Below are 27,445 nucleotides of genomic sequence, written 5' to 3'. Positions count from 1 at the left end.
GAACTTTTCAAGACACCTACTCACACACATGGCCAGAAGATGGCGCAGGTTTTCCATTACCTGATTCACATCATTAGAAGGAAACCTCCTTCAAAAGAAATAGCTGGATCTCAAGTGCAGGAGAACGTCCTCACTCTGAAATGAGAACTAGAATTTTTAATACAGGATGGAATTAGGCATCCTTTCTCCAGAGAAACTACTTTCGTCTAGAGAAAGATTACTAGGTTAGGATATATCCTCTGGGCTAAAACAGTGCTACACCCCAAAGGAAAGTCCTGTGTTAGCTGCAAATTCTCTGTGGAATTTAGGAGGAGCAGGAGTGAAAAAGCAAAGGGCCAGGGCATCTAGTTCCAGGGCAGGTAGAGATGAATGCAACAGACTCTCTAATCTGTTTTCTTCTTTTGCCTTCACTTTGACTTCTGGCATCAGCGGTAGAACCCACCACCTTGGCCCATCCACTGAACAGGAGTTAAGCAGTGATGGGAGCACAGTACCAACAACAGGTGCAAAACGTTTTGACCTTGAGGACCCAGCCCCCTGTGACTGCTTCCAAGAAACTTGCCCAGACAACCCCTGCAAGTGTGGCTGACAGCCTTCTCTGCCATTCACAGAACCCATTCACAGTAAGCTTGCCTTTACTTTTTCAATTAACCTGTTGTGATAAAATTAATCTGTTTACAAGATCTATCTTTCCCAGGAGATGCTAGACTGTGAGCTACTAGCCACAGGCTGTCAGCTACTGCTTTCCAATTTATCAGTCATAGACTGGGGGTGGGGGGAGTGGAATATAATTTACAATGGTGGTGAAAATAATTATTACCCAGGAATAATATTAACCAAAAAAGAAAGAAAGAAAGTATGTGAGAACTATTTGAGAAAAAATACAGCCAAGTTTAAACAAATGATAATAGCAATATAATAGCAAACAATTATATGAGGCTTACATCTCACTATTCTAGCATTTTTTCATATTTTACTTCATTTAATCAACAATCTATGAGGTAGGTACCAAAGAATTTCTCATTTTATAGGAAATGGAGGTAAAAAGAGCTTAAATAACTATCTAGATGAGATTTCATCTTCACTGTTGGAAAGCTTGAATTATATCTTATAGCTCCCCAATTGTTTTTTTGTATTTCACTGAAGTCTCAGGAAAATCCCTAAAGAAGAAAAGTTCACTGTTATAAGAGGTTCATTATGTAACTTATGTAAGCAACATAAGTCCTAGAAAAAAAATCCAAAGAACATGCATCAAATGTTGAAGGTGTCCTTGATTCTTTTTACTTTCACATATATAACAAACTTGTTGCAATATGCATATATTACTGAATTCTAAGCATCATGAAAGATATTTTTCCTGAATTTTCTTTAAGTTCTGCCAACAACATGAGGTAGGGACTATTTTGCCTGCTTAATTTATTTTATAAATGGAATCACAGAGAGGTTTGCTAACTTACTGTTTTAGGTCACATAGCTGGTACAGAGGTGATCTCAGCCCAACAGTCTGAATCAGGATGGATGAGTGCCTTAGTAGCAAAAGTCCAGGGTGCTGGGACTCAGAAGAGTTGGAATGTATGGAACCTGAATCCTGGAAACTGAGCCTCTTAAACTCTTTGGGGGCCATAGCATAGGGGCAGGGGCCCATAGCATAGGGGTGGGGGGCCATAGCATAGGGGCAGAGGCCCATAGCATAGGGTGGGGGCCCATAGCATAGGGGTGGGGGGCCCATAGCATAGGGGCAGGGGCCCATAGTGTAGGGGTGGGGGGCCCATAGCATAGGGGCAGGGGCCCATAGCATAGGGGCAGGGGCCATAGCATAGGGGCAGGGGCCCATAGCATAGGGGTGGGGGGTCCATAGCATAGGGGCAGGGGCCCATAGCATAGGGGCAGGGGCCCATAGCATAGGGGCAGGGGCCCATAGCATAGGGGCAGGGGCCATAGCATAGGGGCAGGGGCCCATAGCATAGGGGTGGGGGGCCATAGCATAGGGGCAGGGGCCCATAGCATAGGGGCAGGGCCCATAGCATAGGGGCAGGGGCCCATAGCATAGGGGCAGGGGCCATAGCATAGGGGCAGGGGCCCATAGCATAGGGGTAGGGGCCCATAGCATAGGGGCAGGGGCCATAGCATAGGGGCAGGGGCCCATAGCATAGGGGCGGGGGGCCATAGCATAGGGGCAGGGGCCCATAGCATAGGGTGGCGGACATAGAGTAGAAGTGGGGGGCCTTGGCGCTACAGTCTTTCCCTTAGTTTTCCTCCCTCATGCTCTTACACAGACTCAAAATTGAGAATGTACAAAACCAAGGAGAAAGTAGAAAATTCACTATGGCTGTTGCTAGAAAGAGCAATCCATTCGTGCTCTGTTCTTTTACCTTTTTTTAACCTTTTACCAGTTTTTTAACCTTCTACCTGTTCTTTAAACTTTTACCTGTTCTTTAAGCTTCTAGTTGGTACCATACTATAACTTGTGAAGGCTTTTTATCACTGAATGCTGGTTAAACTTCATAGGCTTAATCTACCGGCCTCAAAAATATTGGGCAGTTGCATTACCTGTCTACCTGTCTATTATTCTAATTATAATAGTTGGCTGTGGGCATTTTTAAAAATTAACATGATGAGTACCATGCCATTCAATACCATTCATATAATCATAGAAGAAATACCAAGAAAAAGCCATCTCAGCATTAAGAGCTAATTCCTATCAAAGGAGTGAACTAAATGTTCTTTTTTATAGTCAAGGAACTTTACAATGAAAACTGAATGCAGATATACGAACATTAAACATTTATAAATTTTGGCATTATGCATTTGACCATAATTAATTTGACTCTCTTTTTGAGATGTATTGAGATGTGAAACAAAATGTAAATTGAACTTATTAGAGTAAGTACCATTAATAATATAAATGTTCTCAAATATTAGTTATAAATGATGTCATGATATAATTTCTTTTGTGTTATGATTCCTGTTCATCTTGTGTGAAACTTGTAGGACTTTAACCTAAGTGAAGGGTTTTAAGCCTCAGTAGCCAGGGTGAAATTCCACATTTTTTTGTCTTGAAAAGTCAGCTGGAGGACTGAGGGATAAACTGAGGGAAGTCTGATGGGTGACACAAGTCACTGGAACAGAAGAAGCAACTTATGAGCCAAGGTCCCCTCCCCAGGTGTAAATGTTATTCCTTAAAATGAGATGCTTCACTGAGGACCTGACTCCACCTGCTGAGAGCTGCTGCAGAGGGACACTGCCAGCGGCCCTGTCAGAGCAGAGGGCCACTTCCCTCTCACACTTGTCTGGAGACCCACTGCAGACAGCAGACCACTGGTCCTGCTGACATGTCTTGTGCTCAGACTTCTCTTCGAGAGGTTCCCCTCCCTCTTTTCTATATTCCCAAATTTGACTAATGTGCTTGCAGGCTAATTGCGTGTAATAAACCAAGTGATTTGTGAACTGAATATTGGCCATGTTTTTTCAGTCTCCAAGCCATGATGCTTGCCTGTCCTTACTGCTGGGCCCTGTGACAACTGCTGGGAGCTGTTACTGAACCAAACTTGGGTCTGCTCGACTGCATGCAGCAAAGCCAATTTATTGACACCTGGTTGTGATGAAGAAAAGTGCAGGGCATCAAGCAAGAGTCCAATCAGCTAGTGCTCAAAATACTTGAACTCCCTGATGGGTTTCAGGACAGCACTCTTTTTGGAGTAGGTAGCGTTTCTAAAGGCTGTGGAAGGAGGAGGGGGTGGGCAGTCACAAGGAATGTAATCAGGTTGTTTATAATTCTCTGATTTGTTGGTGGTAAGGTAACAGGACAGTATCACTTTATCAATCCTCTGGCTCCACTAGGTCTGGGGGGCTATGTGTTCATGGTCTTCAAGTAGTTAATTTTGGCAGCTACAAATTGACACTTGCCATCTACCTCTACAAGGGTTAAATCATGTGCTGTTGCAGCTGCTGACTTTCAACACTCTATGAAAGGAGTTCTTGGGGGAGAGCTGAATGAGGCACTCTGTGCTCTGGAAAAAATCAACAGGTATTTAGACAGATATTTTCAGAAGATGGCCTTATGGGCCCAATTCTTGCATCTCCTCATATCTAGAAGCTTTCACGAGACTAGCAGAAAACTTCTACAAAAATGATGCACTTGATTGCATAAACTCCCCCTTTACCAAAATCACATCTGTGCTGACCTTCCCCACTACCTCTGTGGAGTAGTTTATCAGAGCTATCTGAGGTGCTGTCTCCCAGGCTACAGTCCTCGTATTTCTCCCAATAAAACTTAACTCACAACTTTCACATACATTTTTTTAAAGTCAATGACTTCTTCCATTATGTGGGGATTTTAGGATCTGTACAACAGTTCTGAAAATGTGCATCAAATATTGTTTTCTGGGGACCTAAGAGACGAGTTAAAACAGAAGACATAGTAGGACTCTGCCCCAGAAAGGCCGCGCAGAGTCACACGTAACTACAGAACCACGGAGAGAGAAAGAAGATGACAATTCCAAGGACTTGGGGATGATTAAATGTGGGGATAGAAGAAAAGAGAGAAGTCAAGGTTGACTCTTGGGGTTGTAGCTGAATAACTTGGTAATTAGTGTTGCCTTTATTGCCTTAAGGGGTCTTCCCTGGTGGCTCAGACAGTAAAGAATCCAGCTGCAATGCAGGAAACCCAGGTTCAATCCCTGGGTCAGGAAGATTCCCTCGGACAAGGGAATGGCTATCCACTCCAGTATTCTTGCCAGAATTCCATGGACAGAGGAGCCTGGTGGGCTGTGTAGTCCATGAGGTCATAAAGCATCAGACACAACTAAAGGATGGACAGTTTCTTTTCTTTTCTTTTTTTTTTTCCATATTTATTTCCTTGAAAGCCTGGAATCCTGACAATTGTGGCGTGGGGGAGAAACAGAAGTGCCCAAGAATTGAACCTGAAGGTGGAGCTCGGTGGTTATGGATAGAAAGTCAAGATTGGAAGTTAGCAGTGGCTTTAGAGTTGCATGAGATGTCAGGAGAGGTAGGGAAGGGGTGGGATTTAAAAGGCATTGAGCCTAGAGATTTGCAAACTCTGCAAGGGGAGGGAGGAGACAACATAAGAGCAGCCTGGATCTAGCCTCCTTCCTCACTCTGCTCCAGGTTGAGTCCTAGGGCTGGAGCCCCTCTCCAGGTAAGGCTGACAGAAGTATGGGGCATGGGGCAGATGCTGTCCTGGGCTCCCCTAGATTTATACCTGCTCTGTCTCTCACCAGATCATGAGAAAGGCACCTTCCTAGGTGTCTCTTATTAAGAAATTGGGAATATGAAAATAGTAGTGCCATGAGAGAAGAAAATAAAGACCAGGAGGAAATGAGCAAGGGCTAAAGTATTTGCTTTAGAAACATGGTTGGGAGGTGAAATTGACAGTGTCTTTGGAGGCAATGGTATAAGCGAGAGTTTCCAAACTTAGGGAACCCAGACTGTGATTCTTTCTCCTCCATTCCCTAGACATGATACCTGAACTTTAGCTCCAACCTATATCTTCAGATTTTTTCTGACTGGGGATAGAGTTGGAAGTAGTAACTCTTCCTACATTTCCTTCATTGTTAGAAAATTGAGCTCTTTTTCTAAAAACAAAAGGAAAAACATGTAAATTTAAGCAAATGCATATGTAGAAAAGTACTTTTTTTTATTTTCTGAGTACAAAATGGATGTACTTATTCGCATACTAAACCTTAAACTTTGAATTCTGTATCAACCGCTTTGCTTGAATTCTAGGCCCCGAGTCACAGCTGCACAGGAGACCGTCCTGCTCTGCAGAGAACTCATCCTCCTTCCAGAACAAGGACCTCCATCGGTGAGCAGAGGTTAAAACAAAACTCAATCAATTTGAAGGTCAAACAGGGAAGTATCCTTTCTAGCCCTTAGGGAAAGAAAAGATTATTTTTTGGCCAGGACATCTTTTGAGGGAAAAGAATAACAGCTTCTTGATCTGGGGGCAGGCTATAGAGAGGGGCCACAAAACAGATAACCTCTTCGGTGCCAATCAGAAAATTCTGATCCTGCTGGCTAAGGTTACATTTCTGGGGAAGGTGGAAACTGCAAGTAAGTTAAGTGCAAAGTCTAGGATTGGTGCCTAGACTTTAGCATAAGAGATGCCATTTTGGGATCATTTATGATTTTTTTTTTAGCAGCAGCTAAAACTTGGTAGTTGAGTGTCTTAGTAAATGGAGAAGTGGAGGGGGTGTGGGAGCACACATATTTTAGTGAATCAGGGGAACAGACCTTTTGGACTGATAAGGAATGAGTGTAGGGTGGGAATCCTTAACCTGGAGCTTTGATGGTCTGATATTATTAACAGAATCATGACTTTGCCATCACTGGAAATCATAGCTTTTTTCATTTCATGTTATAGTTTTGCAGGTATCATGAAATACAACTTTATATTCTAAGTTAAAATTCAAAAATAGTTTAGATCTACCACTCAATCTTATTTAATAATAGGTTAAGAGGCTCACATATTCTATATCTCAATTACTGTTTTGATAGTTTTATCAAGCTAAATTCCATTCAGATATGAATGAAAATAGATATGGTCTCTTTCTTGCCCTATCCTAGGCACCACTGAGAATCTATCCACTCTGGGTTCAGAATCCCTAAATTAAGGTGGAAAGCAAAGTTTAAACATCCAATGTGGGGCAAACTTGGCAAATTTCAGATCAGGCTTGGAGGATCATCAGAGGGTCTTAGTATACAGAAAGACTCCAGAGTGCTGACTTTTAAAAACTGTACAACGTGAGATGTTCCAAGCTCAGTTTTATTTGGAGCAAAATGAGGACTGCAGCCTTGGAGATGGCATTTCAGATAGCTCAGAGAAACTGATCCAAAGAAGTAAGGGGGGAAATGAGTATATATGTGATTATGGTGAAAGAGAAACTCATGCAATCCAGCACATAACTTTTGCCAAAGGCTTCTGCTCATTGGGTTTCCATGGTGGCTCAGTGGTAACGAATCTGTCTGCCAATGCAGAAGACTTGTGGACTCAGGTTCAATCCCTGGGTGGGGAAGATCCCTGGATAAGGAGCTAGCAACCCATCCTGGATTCTCGCCTGGGAAATCCATGTGCAGAAAAACCTCTCGCACTACAGTCCATGGGGTCACAAAGAATCGGACACAACTTAGTTTGTAGTTAGGATACAAATTTTAGTTTGTTGACTAGAAGCAACAAACAACAACTTCTCCTAGGCAGAAAGAGCAGACATCACCATGAAGGACTTTGGTGCTTTTCTAATAACCAGGAGATGCAAGACTTGGGCTCACAAAATCAGCTCCTGAAAGTATCTATCTGAAGACCTGTTCTGCCAGCTTTTCCCAGAGCCCAGAGTGCCTCAGCTCTCCACAGTGAACTTTCAGGGGCTGTTGAAAGTCAGAAGCTGTAGCAACATATGATTTAATCCTTGTAGAGGTAGATGCCAAGTGCCAATTTGTAGCTGACACAGGCTTTTATTCAGTGTGGTGATGAGTGCTGGTTTATGTCCTAAAGAACTTGCTCTGACAGTATGCAACAGGAGGGTGAAATTTGGAGACAGCAATCAGTTAGGAAGGGTGAATGACATATAACAGTTTGTATCCCAGGCTTTGCAGGGGATGGGGAGGTGAGGGGTGCTAAAATTTGATGTGACTTTTAATCATGTGATTCCTACTCACCTTGTATGACTTTAGGCTATGTTAGGTAGTTTGAAATGGAGTCACAGCGGCCAATGTGAGTTTGCATGATGACTGTATTTAATATCCTGTTAGGCTATAAGTATTTAAGTGTGACATAATACAGGTGTTAATATGGATATGGAATTTGTTTGGTGAGGTCCAGGGATGCCATCACTGGAACAGGAGCACTGATATACATAAGAATTCCCTGAGGCTTCACGGGTATTCTGTATTGGAGGCTCCTGAAAAATGAGACTGCTAAGCTGAGTAGCTCGCAGGCTCTTGTCTGGGGACTGAGTCCAGTTGGAGGCTCTGTGACTTCTTGCTCACACTACTCTTAACAGCCCAGAAAGTGGGGTGCCAGTTGGATACCTTCCAGATTGCTCTTCTTTTTTACTGGTGTGTCTAACTTAGAGTGCTTGTGTGATTGTGTGCAATAAATGGAGCAAATCATAAACTGAGTTTGGATGTGTTTCATTTTCTCCATTTCTGGGACTCACCTGGCCTTTATGCAAGGCTGCCCCACCTTAATCCAATTCCCCTTAATTGGGGATGGAAAACAGCTTGTTTGGATTTGCATTTTCTTAGCTTATGACTGCCATCATTTTATATGTTTATTGTCTACTTCATTTTCTCTGTACTGAGTTAACTTTTCAAAACAGGAAGCCTATTCTTAGGGTGCTTTTTTTTGTCTGTTTGTTTTTCTGAAATTGCTGGCAACTTTGTGGATTCCCTTTTCATGACAGAAAGAATAATTCATATTCCCACAGAGTACTCTGGAGCACCCAGAGTTAGGCATTACTCTACACATTTCGCATTTTAATTACCCAAAGGATCTACCAGCTCTGTTGTCCCTTTCCAGGTGGAGAGGTAGGTATTTAGCCCCTGACATCATCAACTTTTTCGAACACTGGAACCAGTTTTGTTAGCATTCCCCTGACTAATAATCATGAAGCATGTTTTTATCTGTTTACAGTCCATTCTCAGTACTATGGCTTTGTGTGTATTTACAAAAACGGGCTTGTACTATCTACATTATTTGCAGCTTGTTTTTTCCTCTAATGTATCCAAGACAGCCCTAACCAGTGCATTCTGATCTCTCGGTGGGCATTGAGCTTCCTTGGCTCAATGCTTCTCTTATTAAAGGATATTTGTTTTCTGAGTTTTTGTCATGAAAACCTCAGTACTTAATGCTTTGCTTGTGTATTGTCAAGTCCAGGTGGTTTTAATTCTTGTGTAGGTCATTAACGGGAGAGTATGTGTATTATTTTTTATTTTAATAGGTGTTCCAAGTTCCTGAAAAATCATAATTATTCCCACAGAAGATAGGTAATAGTGATCTTATTTTTTTCAGTTATAGCCAAAACTTCTGGAGAAGGCAATGGCACCGCACTCCAGTATTCTTGCCTGGAAAATCCCATGGACGGAGGAGCCTGGTAGGCTGCACAGTCCATGGGGTTGCTGAGTCGGACACGACTGAGCAGCTTCACTTTCACTTTTCACTTTCATGCATTGGAGAAGGAAATGGCAATCCACTCCAGTGTTCTTGCCTGGAGAATCCTAGGGATGGGGGAGCCTGGTGGGCTGCCGTCTATGGGGTCGCACAGAGTTGGACACGACTGAAGTGACTTAGCAGCAGCAGCCACAACTTTTGGTCTTGGGAAACCTTTCATGTTTAGTACTCATTGTTTTGCAATTCCCTCTATTTTAAAATCTTGATTTATCAATTTCCTTACACTTTTAATATAAGAAATATGAATGATATTTTAGTGGTGGTTTAGAGTTTGTTATTCACTCCTCAGTGAAGTACTTTCCTATTTTAGCTTTTGTGTAGTTCAGAAATGTTTAATGAATATCGTCTGTTCTATATTGCTGAATGGAAGTTTCTGGATGTGGAACCTTTTTAGAATCTTGGACATTTTACTGTTTGTTTGGTTTTTTTTAATCCTCACTAATGAGGATTCTGTGTTTGTTTATATTTTTTGGATTCAGTTCAGTTCAGTCACTCAGTTGTGTCTGACTCTTTTTGACCGCATGGACTGCAGCATGTCAGTCTTCCCAGTCCATCACCAACTCCCAGAGCTTGCTAAAACTCACATCCATTGAGTCAGTGATGCCATCCAATGATCTCATCCTTTGTCGTCCGCTTCTCCGCCCGCCTTCGATCTTTCCCACCATCACGTTCTTTTTCAAGGAGTCAGTTCTTTGCATTAGATCGCCAAAATACTGGAGCTGGAGCTTCAGCTTCAGCATCAGCCCTTCCAGTGAATATTCAAGACTGATTTCCTTTAGGATTGGCTGGTTTGATCTCTTTGCAGTCCAAGGGACTCTCAAGAGTCTTCTCCAACACCACAGTTCAAAAGCGTGAATTCTTTGGTGCTCAGCCATCTTTATGGTTCAACCCTCACATCCATACATGACTACTGGAAAAACCATAGCTTTGACTAGATGGACGTTTTTGACAAAGTAATGTCTCTGCTTTTGAATATGCCATCAAGGTTGGTCATAGCTTTTCTTCCAAGGGGCAGACGACTTTTAATTTCATGGCTGCAATCACCATCTGCAGGGATTTTGGAGCCCAAGAAAATAAAGTCAGTCACTGTTTCCATTATTTCCCCATTTATTTTTCGTGAAGTGATGGGACCAGGACACATGAAGTGTGTGCATCTTCACATTTCATGCAAAGATGGGCACAATAAAGGACAGAAATGTTATGTACCTAACAGAAGCAGAAGATATTAAGAAGAGGTGGCAAGAATATACAGAAGAACTCTACAAAAAAGATCTTCATGACCCAGATAACCATAATGGTGTGATTACTCACCTAGAGCCAGACATCCTGGAATGTGAAGTCAAGTGGGCCTTAGGAAGCATCGCTATGAACAAACCAAGTGGAGGTGATGGAATTCCAGTTGAGCTATTTCAAATCCTAAAAGATGATGCTGTGAAAGTGCTGCACTCAATGTGCCAGCAAATTTGGAAAACTCAGCAGTGGCCACAGGACTGGAAAAGGTTGGTTTTCATTCCAATCTCAAAGAAAGGCAATGCCAAAGAATGTTCAAACTACCGCACAATTGCACACATTTCACATGCTAGCAAAGTAATGCTCAAAATTCTCCAAGCCAAGCATCAACAGTATGTGAACCATGAACTTCCCGGTGTTCAAGCTTTATTTAGAAAAGGCAGAGGAAGCAGAGATCAAGTTGCCAACATCCAATGGATCATCAAAAAAAGCAAGAGAGTTCCAGAAAAACATCTACTTCTGCTTTATTGACTACACAAAAGCCTTTAACTGTGTGGATCGCAACAAACTGTGAAAAATTCTTCAAGAGATAGGAATATCAGACCACCTGACCTGCCTCCTGAGAAATCTGTATGCAGGTCAAGAAGCAACAGTTAGAACTGGACATGGAACAACAGACTGGTTCCAAATCAGGAAAGAATACATCAAGGCTGTATATTGTCACCCTGCTTCTTTAACTTATATGCAGAGTACATTATGCAAAATGCCAGGCTGGATGAAACACAAGCTGGAATCAAGATTGCCAGGAGAAATATCAATAACCTCAGATATGCAGATGACACCACCATTATGGCAGAAAGTGAAAAAGAACTAAAGAGCCTCTTGTTGAAAGTGAAAGAGGAGAGTGAAAAAGTTGGCTTAAAACTCAACATTCAGAAAACTAAAATCATGGCATTTGGTCCCATCACTTCATGGCAAATAAATGAGGAAATAATGGAAACAGTGTCATACTTTATTTTGGGGGGCTCCAAAATCACTGCAGATGGTGACTGTAGCCATGAAATTAAAAGACGCTTGCTCCTTGGATGAAAAGTTATGACCAACCTAGACAGCGTATTAAAAAGCAGAGCCATTACTTTGCCAACAAAGGTCCATCTAGTCAAAGTTTTGGTTTTTCCAGAAGTCATGCATGGGTGTGAGAGTTGGACTATAAAGAAAGCTGAGCACCAAAGAATTGAAGCTTTTGAACTGTGATGTTGAAGACTCTTGAGAATCCCTTGGACTGCAAAGAGATCCAACTAGTCAATCCTAATGGAACTCAGTCTTGAATATTCACTGGAAGGACTGATGTTGAAGCTGAAACTCCAATACTTTGGCCACTTGATGGGAAGAACTGACTCACTGGAAAAGACCCTGATGCTGGGAAAGATTGCAGGTGAGGGGAGAAGGGGGCAACAAAGGGTGAGGTGGTTGGATGGCATCTCCAACTCTATGGACATGAGCAAGAGTAAGCTCCAAGAGTTGGTAATGGACAGGGAAGCCTGATGTTCTGCTCTCCTTGGGATCACAAAGAGTCAGACATGACTGAGTGACTGAACTGAACTGATGGCACCAGATGGATTATTTTTGGATTAATATTTGATTATTTAAAATCTTGCTAGGATATCATGTGTTCCATCTAGATTTTTTTTCTTTATTACCATACATTTGCTGATGTGTCTTTTAAAATACCCACACTGGCTCACTTCTTATGCTTAATCTTGCACATGGTTATTTTTTCTCTTTAAGGAAAATTCTTACTTGGCTTTTGCTTTTATTCTTACAGTTTTCTCTTAAATTTCTACTTTTAACTCAGCATTTTGTCTTTTCTTGGTTTTGTCTTAGCCATGTTTTTTGGAGCACAAAATAATTTATACTTCTGGATTGCAATAACTGAAAATTTTTCTTTGTTTCATTTCTTTATTTTGACTTGGATTATGCTATATTAGTCAGTGCTTTAATTTTGTAAGCATTTATATGTAAAGGAGATCAGTCCTGGGTGTTCATTGGAAGGACTGATGCTGAAGCTGAAACTCCAATACTTTGGCCACCTCATGCAAAGAGCTGACTCATTGGAAAAGACCCTAATGCTGGGAAGGATTGGGGGTAGCAGGAGAAGGGGACGACAGAGGATGAGATGGCTGGATGGCATCACCGACTCGATGGACGTGGGTTTGGGTGGACTCCAGGAGTTGGTGATGGACAGGGAGGCCTGGAGTGCTGCAGTTCATGGGGTTGCAAAGAGTCAGACACAAATGAGCAACTGAACTGAACTGCTATGTACAACTTTGTCCTTACTTTCAGTTTTCCTTGATATTTGCTTTAATAGCACTTGTAGGACATATAGAGTAGCTTTGTTACTGAACTGAACTTGGGTTCATTCACATGATGCACAGCAGTCAATCTACTGACAGTCGGTCATGATGAAGGAAAGTAGAGCATTTATTGGCAGGGCACCAAGCAAGGAGAATAGGCAACTTATGCTCAAAGGACCTGAACTCCTTGCTTGATGACCTGCAGATTAACGCTGTACTTTTCCTTCACCACAACCTGGAATCCATAGATTGACTTTGCTGCAACTAAACCTGAGTTCAAGTATGCAACTATTTTGATGACCGTGAAAGGACCACCACCCCAGCTGGATGTCTTTGTGGCACATTGGCCACTAGCAAGAAGTGGCTCTAAGATTCTGTCCCGCAGATTCCTGAGCACCTTTGTCTCAGGGGCAACCCTGAACCTCTGCCACCAACTGGATTACAATGGCCCTTGGTGCATCGAGGTGATGGAAACAAGGCACTTGCTTGTGACATCTCTGTGAAATAGCAGAGCTCATGTGTGATGACACCAAGGTATTCTTTCTTTTAGCCCAGTCTGTCCATGACTGGGCATTGATTTTGAGGGTTTTCTGTATTGAACTGAAGAATCTGTAACCCTGAGAGATGCCTTGTGTTTGTGAACTTACTTCCTTCTTTAACATTTGACAGCACTCTGTGAACAATTCAAAGTAGATAATGAAAGATCTGTTCCATTTTGTAGACTCTGAGAGTATATTTTGCAGAATTGGTAAATATTTAAGCACCTCTGAAAAAAAAAATGGTGTTCTATTGTAACACAACTTGGCCTCAGTTGTCTAGGACCTGGACTACATTGCCCCCCAGTATCTCTCTAAATAACACCATCTTTCAACCAGAACTGTTTTGTTAAAAAGGGAGGAAATGGAATGATGCTTCTTAAGTACAGCCTTTGATATTATTTTACCAAGTGAACCTATTCAGAGAAAAATGTAACATGCATAAATTATGACAGAGAAAGAAATTTCCTCAAATAAGGAGATACTAAAAGTTCTATTTAAAAAGTTTTACCAGATTCTCAGGAATCAAGAGAAGGAAATTAATTCAACAAATAAATGCTCCTAGATATCCATCTCACTTGTATGGTGGGCAGAATGGGGAAGCAGGGGCAGGGGCCGTAGATCCCATAGCAACAAATTCACCTTCACCTGCTCAGGTAGAAGCTGAGGAAGGAAGAATTGTCTCCCTCTTATATCCAACAGAGCACCCATATTGGTCAGAGAACCACTTATATTCAGGCAAGGCATTCACACTGAGGCAGATTCTCATTGGAGGAATAAGTGCCAAAGGTCAGCCAGCAGGATTCATGTGGATATACTCTCCCTTTTCAAATTCAGACTTGTTCAATTGGAAAATTAATATACCAACCTATTGTGATGACTGTACCAGGATAGAAAATGCCACCCACAGTCCAAATTGGGTCAGAGCTTCCTAACTACCCCAATGGCTGAGGAAGAGATGAGGATGGTAATAGAAAATGCTAGAGAAGAGGCAGATGGAATGCATGTTGCTGTCTCTGGCAATCCCCTCCCAGCACCAGCAGCAAAAGCAATTCCCACCACAGATCCAGACTGGGAGGAGAATGACCTAGGAGATAAAGCTGGAATTGAGCATTACAAGGAGTGCATCATGGTAGGGCTTGAAAAGGGAGAATCAAACCAAGAGTTTTCATAAGGTGCAAGGAGTGTGCAAACAGCCACAGTAAAAAAAAACCTGAGTTTGGGGAGAGAATGTACAGGGTATATCACCAATATACAGATGTGAATCTAGATAATCTGGAGAATTTCAAGTTAGTTAACCAGACCCTCTGGCTCAGAGTGCCCCCTATATCTAGAAATTGTGCAAAAGGTAGAAGGTCTTTTTCTGCTTCTAATCTCTCTTTTGGTGTAATAGAAACTGCTTTCGGTTTCTCACAGTCAGGAGGGCATACAAGAACAAAAGGAGACCCTTTAAAAGAAGCAGCAGATGCCCATTCTGGCAGCGATACTCACTGACCAGAGAAACGGGGAGACAAGAAATCTGAGCAGAGGATAAGATTCCAGGGACCCAAGAGAGTGAAGGGTAGCCCTCAGAAAAGAGACCCCTAAAGGGGACATGTTAAAGTGCATCCCCAGCAGTGCTTACTGAAAGCCAAGAAGCTTTCAGTAAGAAAATCTGTCCCAACTTTAAAACAGAAACCAGAAGAAGAGGAGAAATCATTTTTCATGCTGGAGACAAGAGAGAGTGAGGAAAGTCAGGGAATTCACTTGGGGAAACAGGCTCCATCCCACCTCCCACCAGGAGCGCCAGGGAACCCTTTTTTGGGAAACAGACAACTGACTTTCTGATTGGTACTGGAGCCACTAGCTCAGTTTTGAACATAAGTTAACCCAAAAAAAGAGCCGTGTCAAGAGGAGTCTACAGAATGCCTCTCCCAAAACTGCTTTGCAGCCCCTAGATTGAGGCGATTAACTTAAAACACGCTTTTATATACATGCCAGAGAGCCCAGTCTCATTGTTGAGGTGAGATTTATTATGCTAAAATGACTTTCTCTCCTGGAAGACTGAATAGAGAGGGATTACCAGAACAAGCCTGTGCCTTGCAGGCAGCCATCCTGTCAAGAGATGGAGCCACTAGCATCCCTGAAGACATCCTGCATCAGGGAAGCCTGAGAGCATAGACTGATCAGACGGCAGGTACAGCAAGGAAGGCCGTAGCAGTAAAGCTGAAACAAACTGGACACTCAAACTCTGAGCTTAAGGCAATACCCTTTACTTATTTATGTATTTTTCATTGAAGCATCCTGGCCAAATTTGGCAAGATAAATTTTTAATTTTATTTTTTATTTTTTTCCCCATTTATTTTTATTAGTTGGAGGCTCATTACTTTACAACACTGTAATGGTTTTTGCCATACATTGACATGAATCAGCCATGGATTTACATGTGTTCCCCTTCCCGATCCCCCCTCCCGCCTCCCTCTCCATCCCAGCCCTATGGGTCTTCCCAGTGCACCAGCCCTGAGCACTTGTCTCATGTATCCAACCTGGGCTGGTGATCTGTTTCACCCTTGATAGTATACTTGTTTCAATGCTATTCTCTCAGAACATCCCACCCTCGCCTTCTAGGAGCAAGCAAAACAGGGATGCAGACTTTGACAAACTGGATTTTAAAAATACCTGCTTATTTTCCTCCCTCAGTCATCTTACAGGCTTCCTATGTGTCACCAGTGGTTAGAATCTGCTTGCCAATGCAGGTGATGTAAGAGACATGGGTTCAATCCTGTGTTGGGAAGATCCCCAGGTGTCGGGCACAGCAACCCACTTGAGTATACTTGCCTGGAGAATCCCATGGACAGAGGAGCCTGGTAGGCTACAGTCCATAGGGTCGCAAAGAGATGGACATGACTAAAAGCAACTCAGCATGCATGCATGCCTTCACCGTATAATACTCACATCCTGACTTTACGAAACCAGGCACTGAAGAACACTGATTCATTCAGGACATAAGAGCCATAAATCAGATAGTGAAAGATATCCAAACTGTAGTCCCCAGTACTTATTCAATTGGCTATCTTAACCTGAAGATTATTGTTAGGCTTAACAGAGGTCTTTTTCTATATTATTTTGAGTCTTGAATCCCAAGAGTTATTTGCATTTGTAAGGAAGATCTGAAAATCAAAGCAATAAACAATCTCAACTCTCTGGCCAAATGAAGCTCTAAACTCTCTCGGAAAAAGGCCCAAATTTCACAACTGTCAGTGAAATATCTAGGAATCAAACTGACCAAAGGCCAGAGCAATGGCTCTAGGACTGCCTGGAGACAGTCCCCAGAGTAACAGTGTCCAAAACCGAAGACAGTTGCCTCGGTTCCTGGAATGGCAAGATTCTGCTGCACATGAGTCCCCAACTTAAGCTAATAGTTAAACAGTTACACGAGACCCTAAAATAAGTCTAACAGTAAGCCCTCAGTGGGGAGCAGAGAATGTGAAAAATCTTCCAATCAATGAAGGGAAAACTACTGACTGCCCCTGTTCTGGGTTTGCCACATTTGAAAAAGTCATTTGATCCTTTTAAACATAAAAGACAGGTAGTGAGACTGGAGGTATTGACCTACAATCTGAGAGCACAAAATGCCCAGTATCCTATTTCACAAAGGCTTTGGACAGTATAATCCAGGATTGGTCAATATATCTGAGCATCATAGCTGCTGTGCTGGATTTGTGGCAAGAAGCAGAATTCACTCCAGGACAGCCAACCATGGTGTTTACATCCCACTATGTGTTGCTGCTGTTGGAACTAAAGGGTGGATATTGGCTCACTTCAGACCACTTGGGAGGATATCAGTCAATTTTATTTGATAATCCCAATGTGACCCCAAAGACTATGTCCTTTTCAAATCTGGTCTCATTGCTCCCCCCCCTTTGGGTGGCCCATGCACTCAGGTTCATGCATTATTGTTTGCAGATTGTTGAGCAGCTGTTTGGGCCTGATTAATGATTCCTTGGGAGATCCAGACATCGAGAACTTCTCAAACGGAATTAATTCATGGACCATGGAAACTGAAAGAGCAGATACACAGTGATAACCTTGCAGGAGACCCTAGGAGTGGAAGCTTTGCCATCATGTACTTGGCCCAGAAAGTTAGATTATTGTTCTCAGTTGACTTTTCTGTCTCTGTGAGGTTAATATAGTTAACATCTATACTGACTCGAAACGTGCCTTCTCAGTTGTGAATGCATATGGGGCGATTTGGAAAGATAGATTGCTCACTTCTGAAGAAAATGAAATCAACATGCCCCCAGGAAGTTTTGAAACTGCTAGACACAGTGTTCAAGCCAAAGGAGGTGGGAGTTGTGCATTGCCCAGGACAGTCAGCAAAAACACCTTTAGTTACAGCACGGATTCTAAGTATAAACCTGATCCAATTTAACTTGATGTACTGAGAACCTTGAAAGGTCACGAGAATAAGTATTTAGTCTTTTGTATCTAGGAGCAAGTGGAAAATGACCAAGGAGTGTTTTAATTCATGTATATCTCATGGAAGAGGTTATTGGATTAGTATACCTGAGCACCCATCATGGACAGTAGATACAGGATTATGTTAAAAGATCAAATATGCAAAGGACACTTTAAAGAATATTATGAAAATGTATCATTTGTCCCAAAAATAATTCTAAGACTGGAACTCCCCCACCCTGTATGGAGTGGAGGAGATGAGCCTGAGTGAAGATTGGCGAGTAGATTTTACAGTCATGCCCAAAGTAAAAGGGGAATTTCACTACCTACTAGTGATGGGTAACCTTAATAGGCTGCTTAGAAACATTTCCTTGCTGGATTGAAAAACACTTCAGAAGTAGTAAAGGTCTTGACCTAGGAGATAATTCCTAGATTTGGGCTACCCAGCTAAATTCAGAGTGATACTGGAGGTGTCTTTATTGCTAATATGATTCAGGAGGAATCTAAAATATGTGGAATAAAAAAGAGTTTGCATGCATCTTAGAGCCTGTGATCAACCAGAACCACACGTTAAAAAAGACAATGGCTAAAATCTGTCAAGAAACTGACTTAACATGGATTAAATTGCCCCCATTGCATTGCTTAGAATTAGAATGTGTCCTAGAAGTAGACTCCAATTGAGTCCTTAAGAAATGTTGTGTGAGAGATCCTTTCTCTATTCTGAGCAGTTAAGTGGTCAGACATGTGATTGAAAGGTAAAAGAATTAGACACTGTAATATATGTGTAAACACTGGGGTAAGTTTGAAATACTATTTCTAAATTTGGTACTAATAAATAATGTTTCCCATAGATGTCCTCTTCCAGTGTTTTAGAACTGGAGACTTGAGTGCTCCTAATAATGAGGAAGAATATACACCAAAGAACCAACTCCAGCCTCAGAGGGTGAGGCCTTACCATGTTCTACTGCTAACTAGCTCTTCTGTTCAATTGACAGGAGTCAACTGTATAACAGTTGTGGATCTGTTACACACGGATGAAGTTCACTTCTGACTCAACTACAAATCTACAGTCCTCAGCAGTTACAGAAAAAACAACCACAAAGCTGAACAAAGTCAGTCTGCCTTCCTACAAGTCCACAGTGGGACTTCAGTTAAAATCAAAGAAAGTATCTTTTATAAGTTGTAAATGACTTGTGACCATTTATCATAACATTTATAATTGGCTGGAGCATTTTTCTGTTTTATTATTTGCTTATAGTTTTTTGTTTGCTTCTGGATTCATCTAATCATTTTACCTGTGATTATATTGTAGACAATCAAGCCTATCATTTGCTGTGATATTGATAATAAGAGATATTTAACTTTTGCTCTATTTTAATTTAAACCTTGTGATAATACAGTTAGTACCAAAGTTTAGGGCTATTGCTATTTTCCCACATAAGATCTTGGCCCCAGGTATAATGATGGCTCTTGCTTTTCTTTACTGTCTCATCCCACTGGTGTCTGCTGTTTCCTGGAGGGAAAATTCTCTAATTATGTTATCTCAGAGTATAGCCACAGGTCAGAAAGTAAGTAATTGTTGGGTATGCCATTTGATATCTGAAGACATCCAGAAAGACTTTGTCCCACTTATAGTCCCCGTAATTGATTTTGGTACTGTGCCAGAACCCATGACCTACTATCATCTTCCTCCTCCAGGCCGCACATTCAAAGTTAGGTTAAACAGATTACCTAAGAATGCCTCTACCCCTTGTTTCACCTTGTCTGAGAAAATTTTCAGGGGACCAAAAGTCAGAACTGGTCCACCGCGGTCTCTTGACTTTCTCCTGAAAAAATGTGATGAACAAAACCCCCTGAAATGTATGAATGACAAATGTGAAAGAGCTAAAAGTGACACTAATTCATGCCAGAGAGTCAGAAAAGTTAAATATAATGTAACGAGAATCTGGAAGGCTTGCACTGGTAGTGATCCCTGGCTAGAGAATGTACTGTCCGTGCTTCCCCAAAAAGAAAGTATCAATTTCACTACCCTGGGAGGTATAACATGTGCCCCGACAGGATATTACTTTGTCTGTGGCACAGGAAATACCCCAAGAAGTGAAGGGAGGGCATATCGCTGCTTAGACAGCTGGGAAATACAAGGGTCCTGCCTACTGGGATATGTAAAGATGCCTTTATCCTTGTATAGCCTGGAGAACATCTCTTCCCTCACTAAACCAAACACCTATAATAAAAGAATGATATTGGCAGTATATGAGAACAATATAGGACAAAGCTCTTTTGGCAACCTCACACCAATTGCCAGAGTTTATGTCAATAGAGATACAATTCATAACCTATCTGCCACAATTGGACAAATTGCTGAAGACACAGATAAAAGTACTGTAGCCCAACACATATCTTTGAACTCATTGACTCGAGTGTTCCCGGGCAATAAAATAGTCCATGATTTCTTATTAGCAGAACAAGGAGGAGTGTGTGTAATGGCTAATAATACATGCTGCACATACATCAATACCTCTGGAGAAGTTGAAACCCGAGTAAACAAAATACTTCAAAAGGCTACCTGGTTATAGGATGTACATAAAAAGGATGCACATCAGGACTTATTTCAGAACACATCTGAAATAGGGGGACTTTTTTGAGTACTGTTACAAGGCTCTATTTGATCATCATCTTCTCTCTAATGTGTTTCTTAATTTTCAATTGTTTGTTCAGATGCTATGACAAAGTGGTCAAAGAGAGAAATCATGTTTTCGTAATTCAAAGTATGATGCTAGACTTGGGACTCAAGAATTCTTTGAAAAGAAGATTCAAGACTTTTGCTCCTCTAATTCTGAAGAATTAACATCGCCCCTGTTCAGCAGGAAGTAGCCAGAGCGGTCGTCGCCCCTGTTCCCCTCAGGATGAGGAGTATCAAAGTGCAGAGGGACCTGAAATTGAGCAGGACCCTGCAGGGTCTTCCTGGATACAATCTCCTATTGTCCCCACTTCTTGTTTGTAGAAAAAGATTGAGATTTTTAGGTCTTCACAGAGTTCCTAAGAGCAGACTCAAGCAGTTAATAATTACAGAAGTGAGGAAATACAGGAACAAAGGAAAAGCAATCAAGAAATAAATGTTTAGTCATAAAACAGAGTCACAGGATTCCTAGATCCTTTTCAAGGGATATAGATAATAAACTAATGCAACATATCTTTGAGTTGTTTTTCAGAAACCAGGATCTCATGATGAAACCCAGTGACCACAGCCAAACAAGTTTGAACCAGAAGAATGATGATCAAGATGCCAGACATCACTTTGTTGATTAAAACCCCATCAATCAGAATATTCCATGAGATAATCACACACTTAAGATCCTTACCCTTATCTTTAATATAAAAATCTCCTGTCTGAAAGTCACTGGGGAGTTCAGGTCCTTTAAACATTTACTGCCCATTCTCCTTGCTTGGCACCCTGCAAATAAATGCTGTACTTTCTTTCACCACAACCCTGTCAGTAGATCGATTTTGCTTATTTGGGTGGGCAAACTCAAGTTTGGTTAAGTAACAACCTGTGTTTTGATTAGGAGAGCTCAGTGGTTTTTCTTAATGACTTCTCAGCTTATTGAATGTTAGGAGCACTTTCAAGCATACAAAAGTATAAACTCATATCCATTACCCAGATTCAAGAAGAACTGTATTCCTCATTTGTCTTTACTCTTTTTGTTGAAATATTTTAAAGCAAATCACAGACACCATGCCATTTCACCCTTAGAAACTTCAGTATCTATCTCTTAAAATATGAGTGTTTTCTTAAATAACCACAATATGATTGCCCCAGCCAATAAATTTCATATTCCATAATACGGAGTACTCAGTATATATTGAAAATTTCCTGCTCTTCCTCAATTGATTTATTCAAGCCAGAATCTAAATAAGGGGCACATAATTATCTATATCTGCTAACCTAGAATAGCACTTTATTCCCCAAGTTATTAAAGTATTGGAATCCTATTGAAGGTCCTACCTGGTGGATTTTTCTTATTACTCATTCATAGTCATTTTGATAGCTTCAAGTACAACAAATTTTTTCCATCTTTCAAAACTGAAACTCTACTCACTAAACACTATTTCTCTATTCCCCTCCCTTTCCCTTCTCCCTTGGCAATACCTATCTACTTTGTTTCTCTCTGAATTTGACTAATTTAGGTACCTCATACAAGTAGATTCACACTATATTGGTCTTTTTGTGACTGGCTTATTTCACTTAACATGATATCTTCAAGGTTTATCCATGTGGTAACAAGTGTTATATTTTCCTTCCTTTTTAAGGCTGAATCCTGGAGTAGGAAATGGCACCCAACTCCAGTATTCTTGCCTGGAAAACTCTTTGGACATAGGAGCTCAGTGGACTAGGAGCTCAGTGGACTACAGTCCTTGGGGCCACAAAGAGTCAGACATGAATGAGCAACTGAGCACAAAGCTGAGTAATCTCTTGTGAATGTATATATATATATATATATACCATATTTTTTATCCACTCATCCTTTGAAGGACACTTGATTGGTTCCATTTTTTGACTACTGTGAATGATGCTGCTTTAAATATGATTGCATAAATCAAAACCACAATGAGGTACCATTACACGCCAGTCAGGATGGCTGCTATCCAAAAGTCTACAAGCAATAAATGCTGGAGAGGGTGTGGAGAAAAGGGAACCCTCTTACACTGTTGGTGGGAATGCAAACTAGTACAGCCGCTATGGAAAACAGTGTGGAGATTTCTTAAAAAACTGGAAATAGAACTGCCATATGACCCAGCAATCCCACTTCTGGGCATACACACTGAGGAAACCAGATCTGAAAGAGACACGTGCACCCCAATGTTCATTGCAGCACTGTTTATAATAGCCAGGACATGGAAGCAACCTAGATGCCCATCAGCAGACGAATGGATAAGGAAGCTGTGGTACATATACACCATGGAATATTACTCAGCCGTTAAAAAGAATTCATTTGAATCAGTCCTAATGAGATGGATGAAACTGGAGCCCCTTATACAGAGTGAAGTAAGCCAGAAAGATAAAGAACATTACAGCATACTAACACATATATATGGAATTTAGAAAGATGGTAACGATAACCCTATATGCAAAACAGAAAAAGAGACACAGAAGTACAGGACAGACTTTTGAACTCTGTGGGAGAATGTGAGGGTGGGATATTTCAAAAGAACAGCATGTATACTATCTATGGTGAAACAGATCACCAGCCCAGGTGGGATGCATGAGACAAGTGCTGGGGCCTGGTGCACTGGGAAGACCCAGAGGAATCGGGTGGAGAGGGAGGTGGGAGGGGGGATCGGGATGGGGAATATGTGTAAATCTATGGCTGATTCATATCAATGTATGACAAAACCCACTGAAATGTTGTGAAGTAATTAGTCTCCAACTAATAAATAAAATAAAATAAAAGGAAAAAAAAAATATGATTGCATAAATAAATAGCTTTTGTCTCTGTTTTTAGTTCTTATGTGTATGTACCCAGAAGTGGAATTGCTGGACCACATAGTAATTCTATAGTTAATTTTTTGAGGACCCTCCCTTCTTTTTCACAGTGACTTTCCTTGCACTCTTGAATAAATCAAGTTGGTCTTGGTGTATCTGTTTAAATAATTTGAATTTGATTTGTTGCTTTTTTTCTTTAAAATTGTGGCATCTCTATATATTTAGGAGTTTGAGGGAAAGTCTTTTATTCTTATTATCCTCTTCTTTGTTATTGAATTGCCTCCTGGAGCATAAAAAGGAAGTATTTCAATATGCTCCAGGAGGCTATTCAATAACAAAGCAGAGGATAATAAGAATAAAAGACTTTTCCTAGAAGAGTCTAGGTATACTAAAATAAAAGTTGTGTCTCAATTTTCAAATTTACTTGTGAAAGTTCGATAATAGTCCCTTTTATTTATCTATGATTGTACTCTCTTTCTGTTCACTGTGTTATTTGTACGTTTTCTTCCAGGTAAGTCCATGTAACCAAAAGTTTCAATGTTGTCCACTTTCTGGGTCCATTTTGCTTATCTTGCAATTTATCTCAATTTTCACCTATTCCAGTTTTTTTAATATTTTAAGTTTGTAAATTTCCCTCAATTCTCCACTTTTACAAAAGGCAGTTATTATTATTGATATCTAATAGTTTCCATTTTCCCTTAGGTTTTGGCTGATGAGTGTTTTTAGAATTTAAATAAATATCTTTTAGTATTTAAATGCCAAACATAGGAATCATTATCTTTTAATTTTATGCCCTCTTAATTTTTCTTGGTTTAGTTTATATGTAATGGAAAATTTTGAACTTCTTGTTTCTAAGTATAATTCTCTCCTTAACATTGACATTAATGTTGTGTTAAATGTTCATATGAATATTACATCACAGTCATTTTTAAAAAATAGTTTTATTTATTTATTTATATGTAGCTTCAGTTGGTCTTTGTTGCAGCACGTACATTTTCATTGCAGTGACTTCTCTTGTTGCAGAGTACAGGCTCTAGGGGTACAGGCTTCAGTAGTTGCAGCACATAGACTTGATTGTTGTGGCTTGTGGCCTCTATAGCATAGGTTCAGTAGTTATAGCATGGGGATTTAGTTACTGCATGGCATTTGGGATCTTCCTAGACCAGGGACCAAATCTGTGTCCCCTGCACTGGCAGGTGGATTCTTATCCACTGCACCACCAGGGAAGTCCCATTGCAATCTTTTTGTAGTACAGTAAGTCCCCTCCATATGCATGTGTTCTGTTCTAAAAGCAAGTTCCTAAGTTCAATTTGTTTGAAAGTCCAACAAAGTTAGCCTACATACCCAACAAACACAACTAGCTATCTAGTACTGTACTGTAGTAGGTTTATAATAGTTTTCACACAAATAATACGCATGATACAGGGTGCTCGGGGCTGGTGCACTGGGATGACCCAGAGGGATGGGATGGGGAGGGAGGTGGGAGGGGCATTCAGGATGGGGAACACATGTACACCCGTGGTGGATTCATGTTAATGTATGGCAAAACCAATACAATATTGTAAAGTAAAATAAATAAATAAAATTGAAAAAAAAAGCAAACACACAAAAATAAAACATTTTTAACCTTACAGTACAATACCTTGAAAAGCATGGCAGTATACAGTACAACAGCTGGCATACAGGGGCTGGCATCAAGTGAAGAGGCAGAAGGATTACTGACTGGAGAAGGGAGAGGAGGTAAGAGAAGCAAAGGCTGAAGGCTCATGAGAAGTAGAAGTTTGAGGCAGAGCTGCAATTTCACTCACGCTTGACGCTGATGTCTCAGGTTCTGGTTCTTTTCTGGATTCAATTCTATCTACCCTCTTCAAAAATGTTCCAGTGACATCTGGGTAGTAGCTCTGTTTTCCTCATCATAGATGATATAATAGTGCTGGATTGCATTCTGAACAGCTCCTGTAACCTTCCTATACCATCCTAAGTTCAAGTCCCATGCCTCAAAAACTAACAGTGCCTCCTCAAAGAAATAAAATCCCCTCTCCATTTCCTGCATCCTGAATCTGGTTCTTCAGTTACTTCTTCCTCTTGTTTCTCTTTGTCCTTTCTCTGCGCCTCCGATTCCATCAAGTCTTCATTAGTAAGCTCCTCGTGTTGCACAGGAAGGAGTTCAATGAACTGTCCTTCCTACAGTTCTAGCTTGAAATGTAGATGCTGGGATGCACATACATGAAAATGTAGGCCAGACTCATGGACTACAACAACTCATGTGATTGGACATGCAAACACACATTTGCATCTTTTAAAGTTGACAACTTTAAGGTTCATATGTAGGGAACTTACTGTAGTCTCTAGTGTTCAGTTTTAGACTTCAGCATCGAAGGTAATATGTCTTATGCTCAATCTTAAAAAATTAATAGAGTTAACTTTTTTTGAGCTTATGTTTACAACCAATTGAGTGAAAGGCACAGAGAATTCCCACACACTCCAAGCTCTTACACAAGCACACTCTCCCTCATCATCATCCCACATCAGAATCACAGTTATTAACAATCCATGAACTTACATGATACATCTTATCACCCAATGTCTATAGTTTACACTAGAGCTCACTCTTCATGTTGTACTTTCTGAGTTTGGACAAATGTGTGACTTGTATCCACCATTGTATCATATGGAATCATTTCAGTGTCCTAAAAATCCTCTGTGCTCTGCCTAGTCACCCCCCTTTCCCAGTCCCTGGGGAGGACTAATCCTTTCACTGTCTCCACAGTTTTGCTTTTTCAAGAATGTCATATATTGGATGAAAGGCTCAGTAGTTGTGGCACTCAGGCTTAGTTACTCCGTGGCATGTGGGATCTTAGTTCCCCAACCTGGGATCAAACCTGCAACCCCTGCATTGCAAGGCAAATTCATAACCACTGGACCACCAGGGAAATCCCAAGAATGTCATATATTGGAATCACACAGTATGTAGCTTTTCCAGATTGGCTCCTTACACTTAGTATGTGCATTTCAGTTTCCTCCATGTAATGTAGGTTGTTTTCTATAAAATGGCCTCCAATCTAATGGCTAGTGTCTTTATAAGAAAACAAAACAGAGGACATATGCACACACACAGTGGGGAGGCAATGTGAAGAGAAGGCAGAGGTTGGAGTGATGGGTCTACATGCCAAGAAAGCCCATGTATCTCTGGCACCACCAGGAGCTAGAAGAGACAAAGAAAGACTCTTCCCTAGATCCTTTGAAGGGGAGCATGATCCTGCCTATACCTTGATTTCAGACATCTACTGTGAAGAGTTGGGAGACAATGTTTTTGTTTTAAGCCACCTAGTTTGTGGTACTAGGAAACTTAATACAATGGTCAGGAACTCATATTAGTTTCTGAGCCAATGCTATTATTCCCAAGAATAATAGCCAATTCCTGCCTAGATACAAGAGGAGAAGGACTGGTGGAGGTCAAGTTATAAGGAGGACACGTTTAGTTGCAGTAACCAAATTGAGAGACAAGCCTTCTGCAGAATCCTCCAATAGGGATGTTTACATTGACATAGCCGCACAAACGCAAGACTCCTTGTCCTGTGAGGTTTACTTGGGGATAGTTAGTAATTTTTTTTTTTCTCCAAGTCTTGGAGAGAGGTAAGAATTTCTACTAAAAAGTAAACAGCTGATAATATCCTTACAATACTTTTTAGCCTCTGCTCCTCTATCATCAAGTATACAAAATATCCCCCTCCTTTTTTATTTTTATCCTCTATCCTAACTTGCACTTCCCATTCTCCAGTATTCATCCACACTAATGTGTGTCATGGCAACCCACTCCAGTACTCTTGCCTGGAAAATCCCATAGACGGAGGATCCTGGTAGGTTACAGTCCATGGGGTTGCAAAGAGTTGGACATGAGTGAGTGCTATAACTTTAACTTAATGTGTGTTGTGTAAGTCCTTGGATATATGTGTTTCTTCTAAAATATGTCATTTTGTGAATGATTGTGTCCTTAGTTTATGTAAATCTAATTATGCTTCACACCTCAATTATACTCAGCATTCTTTTTAAAAGATCTATGTAGGTTTTCATGCACATGTAACTCATTGTTTATAACTTGAATTTTACTGTATGTATCCACCATATTTTATTTATCAGTTTCTCTAGTGATAAACACCAAGCTGCCTGTAACTTCCCACCACTGCAAGCAACGCTACTTATGAAGAGCATTTAA

The 27,445-nt window shown here is 40.9% G+C and overlaps 1 protein-coding gene and 1 pseudogene across 2 annotated transcripts; both read left to right on the top strand.

The window, feature by feature from the left end:
- Positions 1 to 2,760, top strand: part of LOC133040288 (phosphatidylinositol N-acetylglucosaminyltransferase subunit P-like) — a 47,912-nt pseudogene extending 45,152 nt beyond the window's left edge.
- On the top strand, positions 117 to 22,376 carry LOC133040287 (endogenous retrovirus group V member 2 Env polyprotein-like). 2 transcript variants are annotated; one of them, XM_061120013.1, is made up of 4 exons: positions 117 to 224; positions 430 to 623; positions 5,746 to 5,824; positions 18,740 to 22,376. In XM_061120013.1, the coding sequence occupies exon 4, from the start codon at positions 19,205 to 19,207 to the stop codon at positions 20,318 to 20,320; it is 1,116 nt and encodes a 371-aa protein (XP_060975996.1). In that variant the 5' UTR covers positions 117 to 224; positions 430 to 623; positions 5,746 to 5,824; positions 18,740 to 19,204; the 3' UTR covers positions 20,321 to 22,376. The 2 variants fall into 2 exon arrangements, with proteins under 2 accessions (XP_060975996.1, XP_060975997.1); XM_061120014.1 differs by lacking the exons at positions 117 to 224; positions 430 to 623 and adding an exon at positions 5,133 to 5,158.
- Positions 22,377 to 27,445: the final 5,069 nt, after the last annotated feature.

The sequence above is a fragment of the Dama dama genome, chromosome 20 (assembly GCF_033118175.1).
Source record: "Dama dama isolate Ldn47 chromosome 20, ASM3311817v1, whole genome shotgun sequence".
NCBI lineage: Eukaryota > Metazoa > Chordata > Mammalia > Artiodactyla > Cervidae > Dama > Dama dama.
This window is presented reverse-complemented; position numbering and strand designations above follow the sequence as displayed.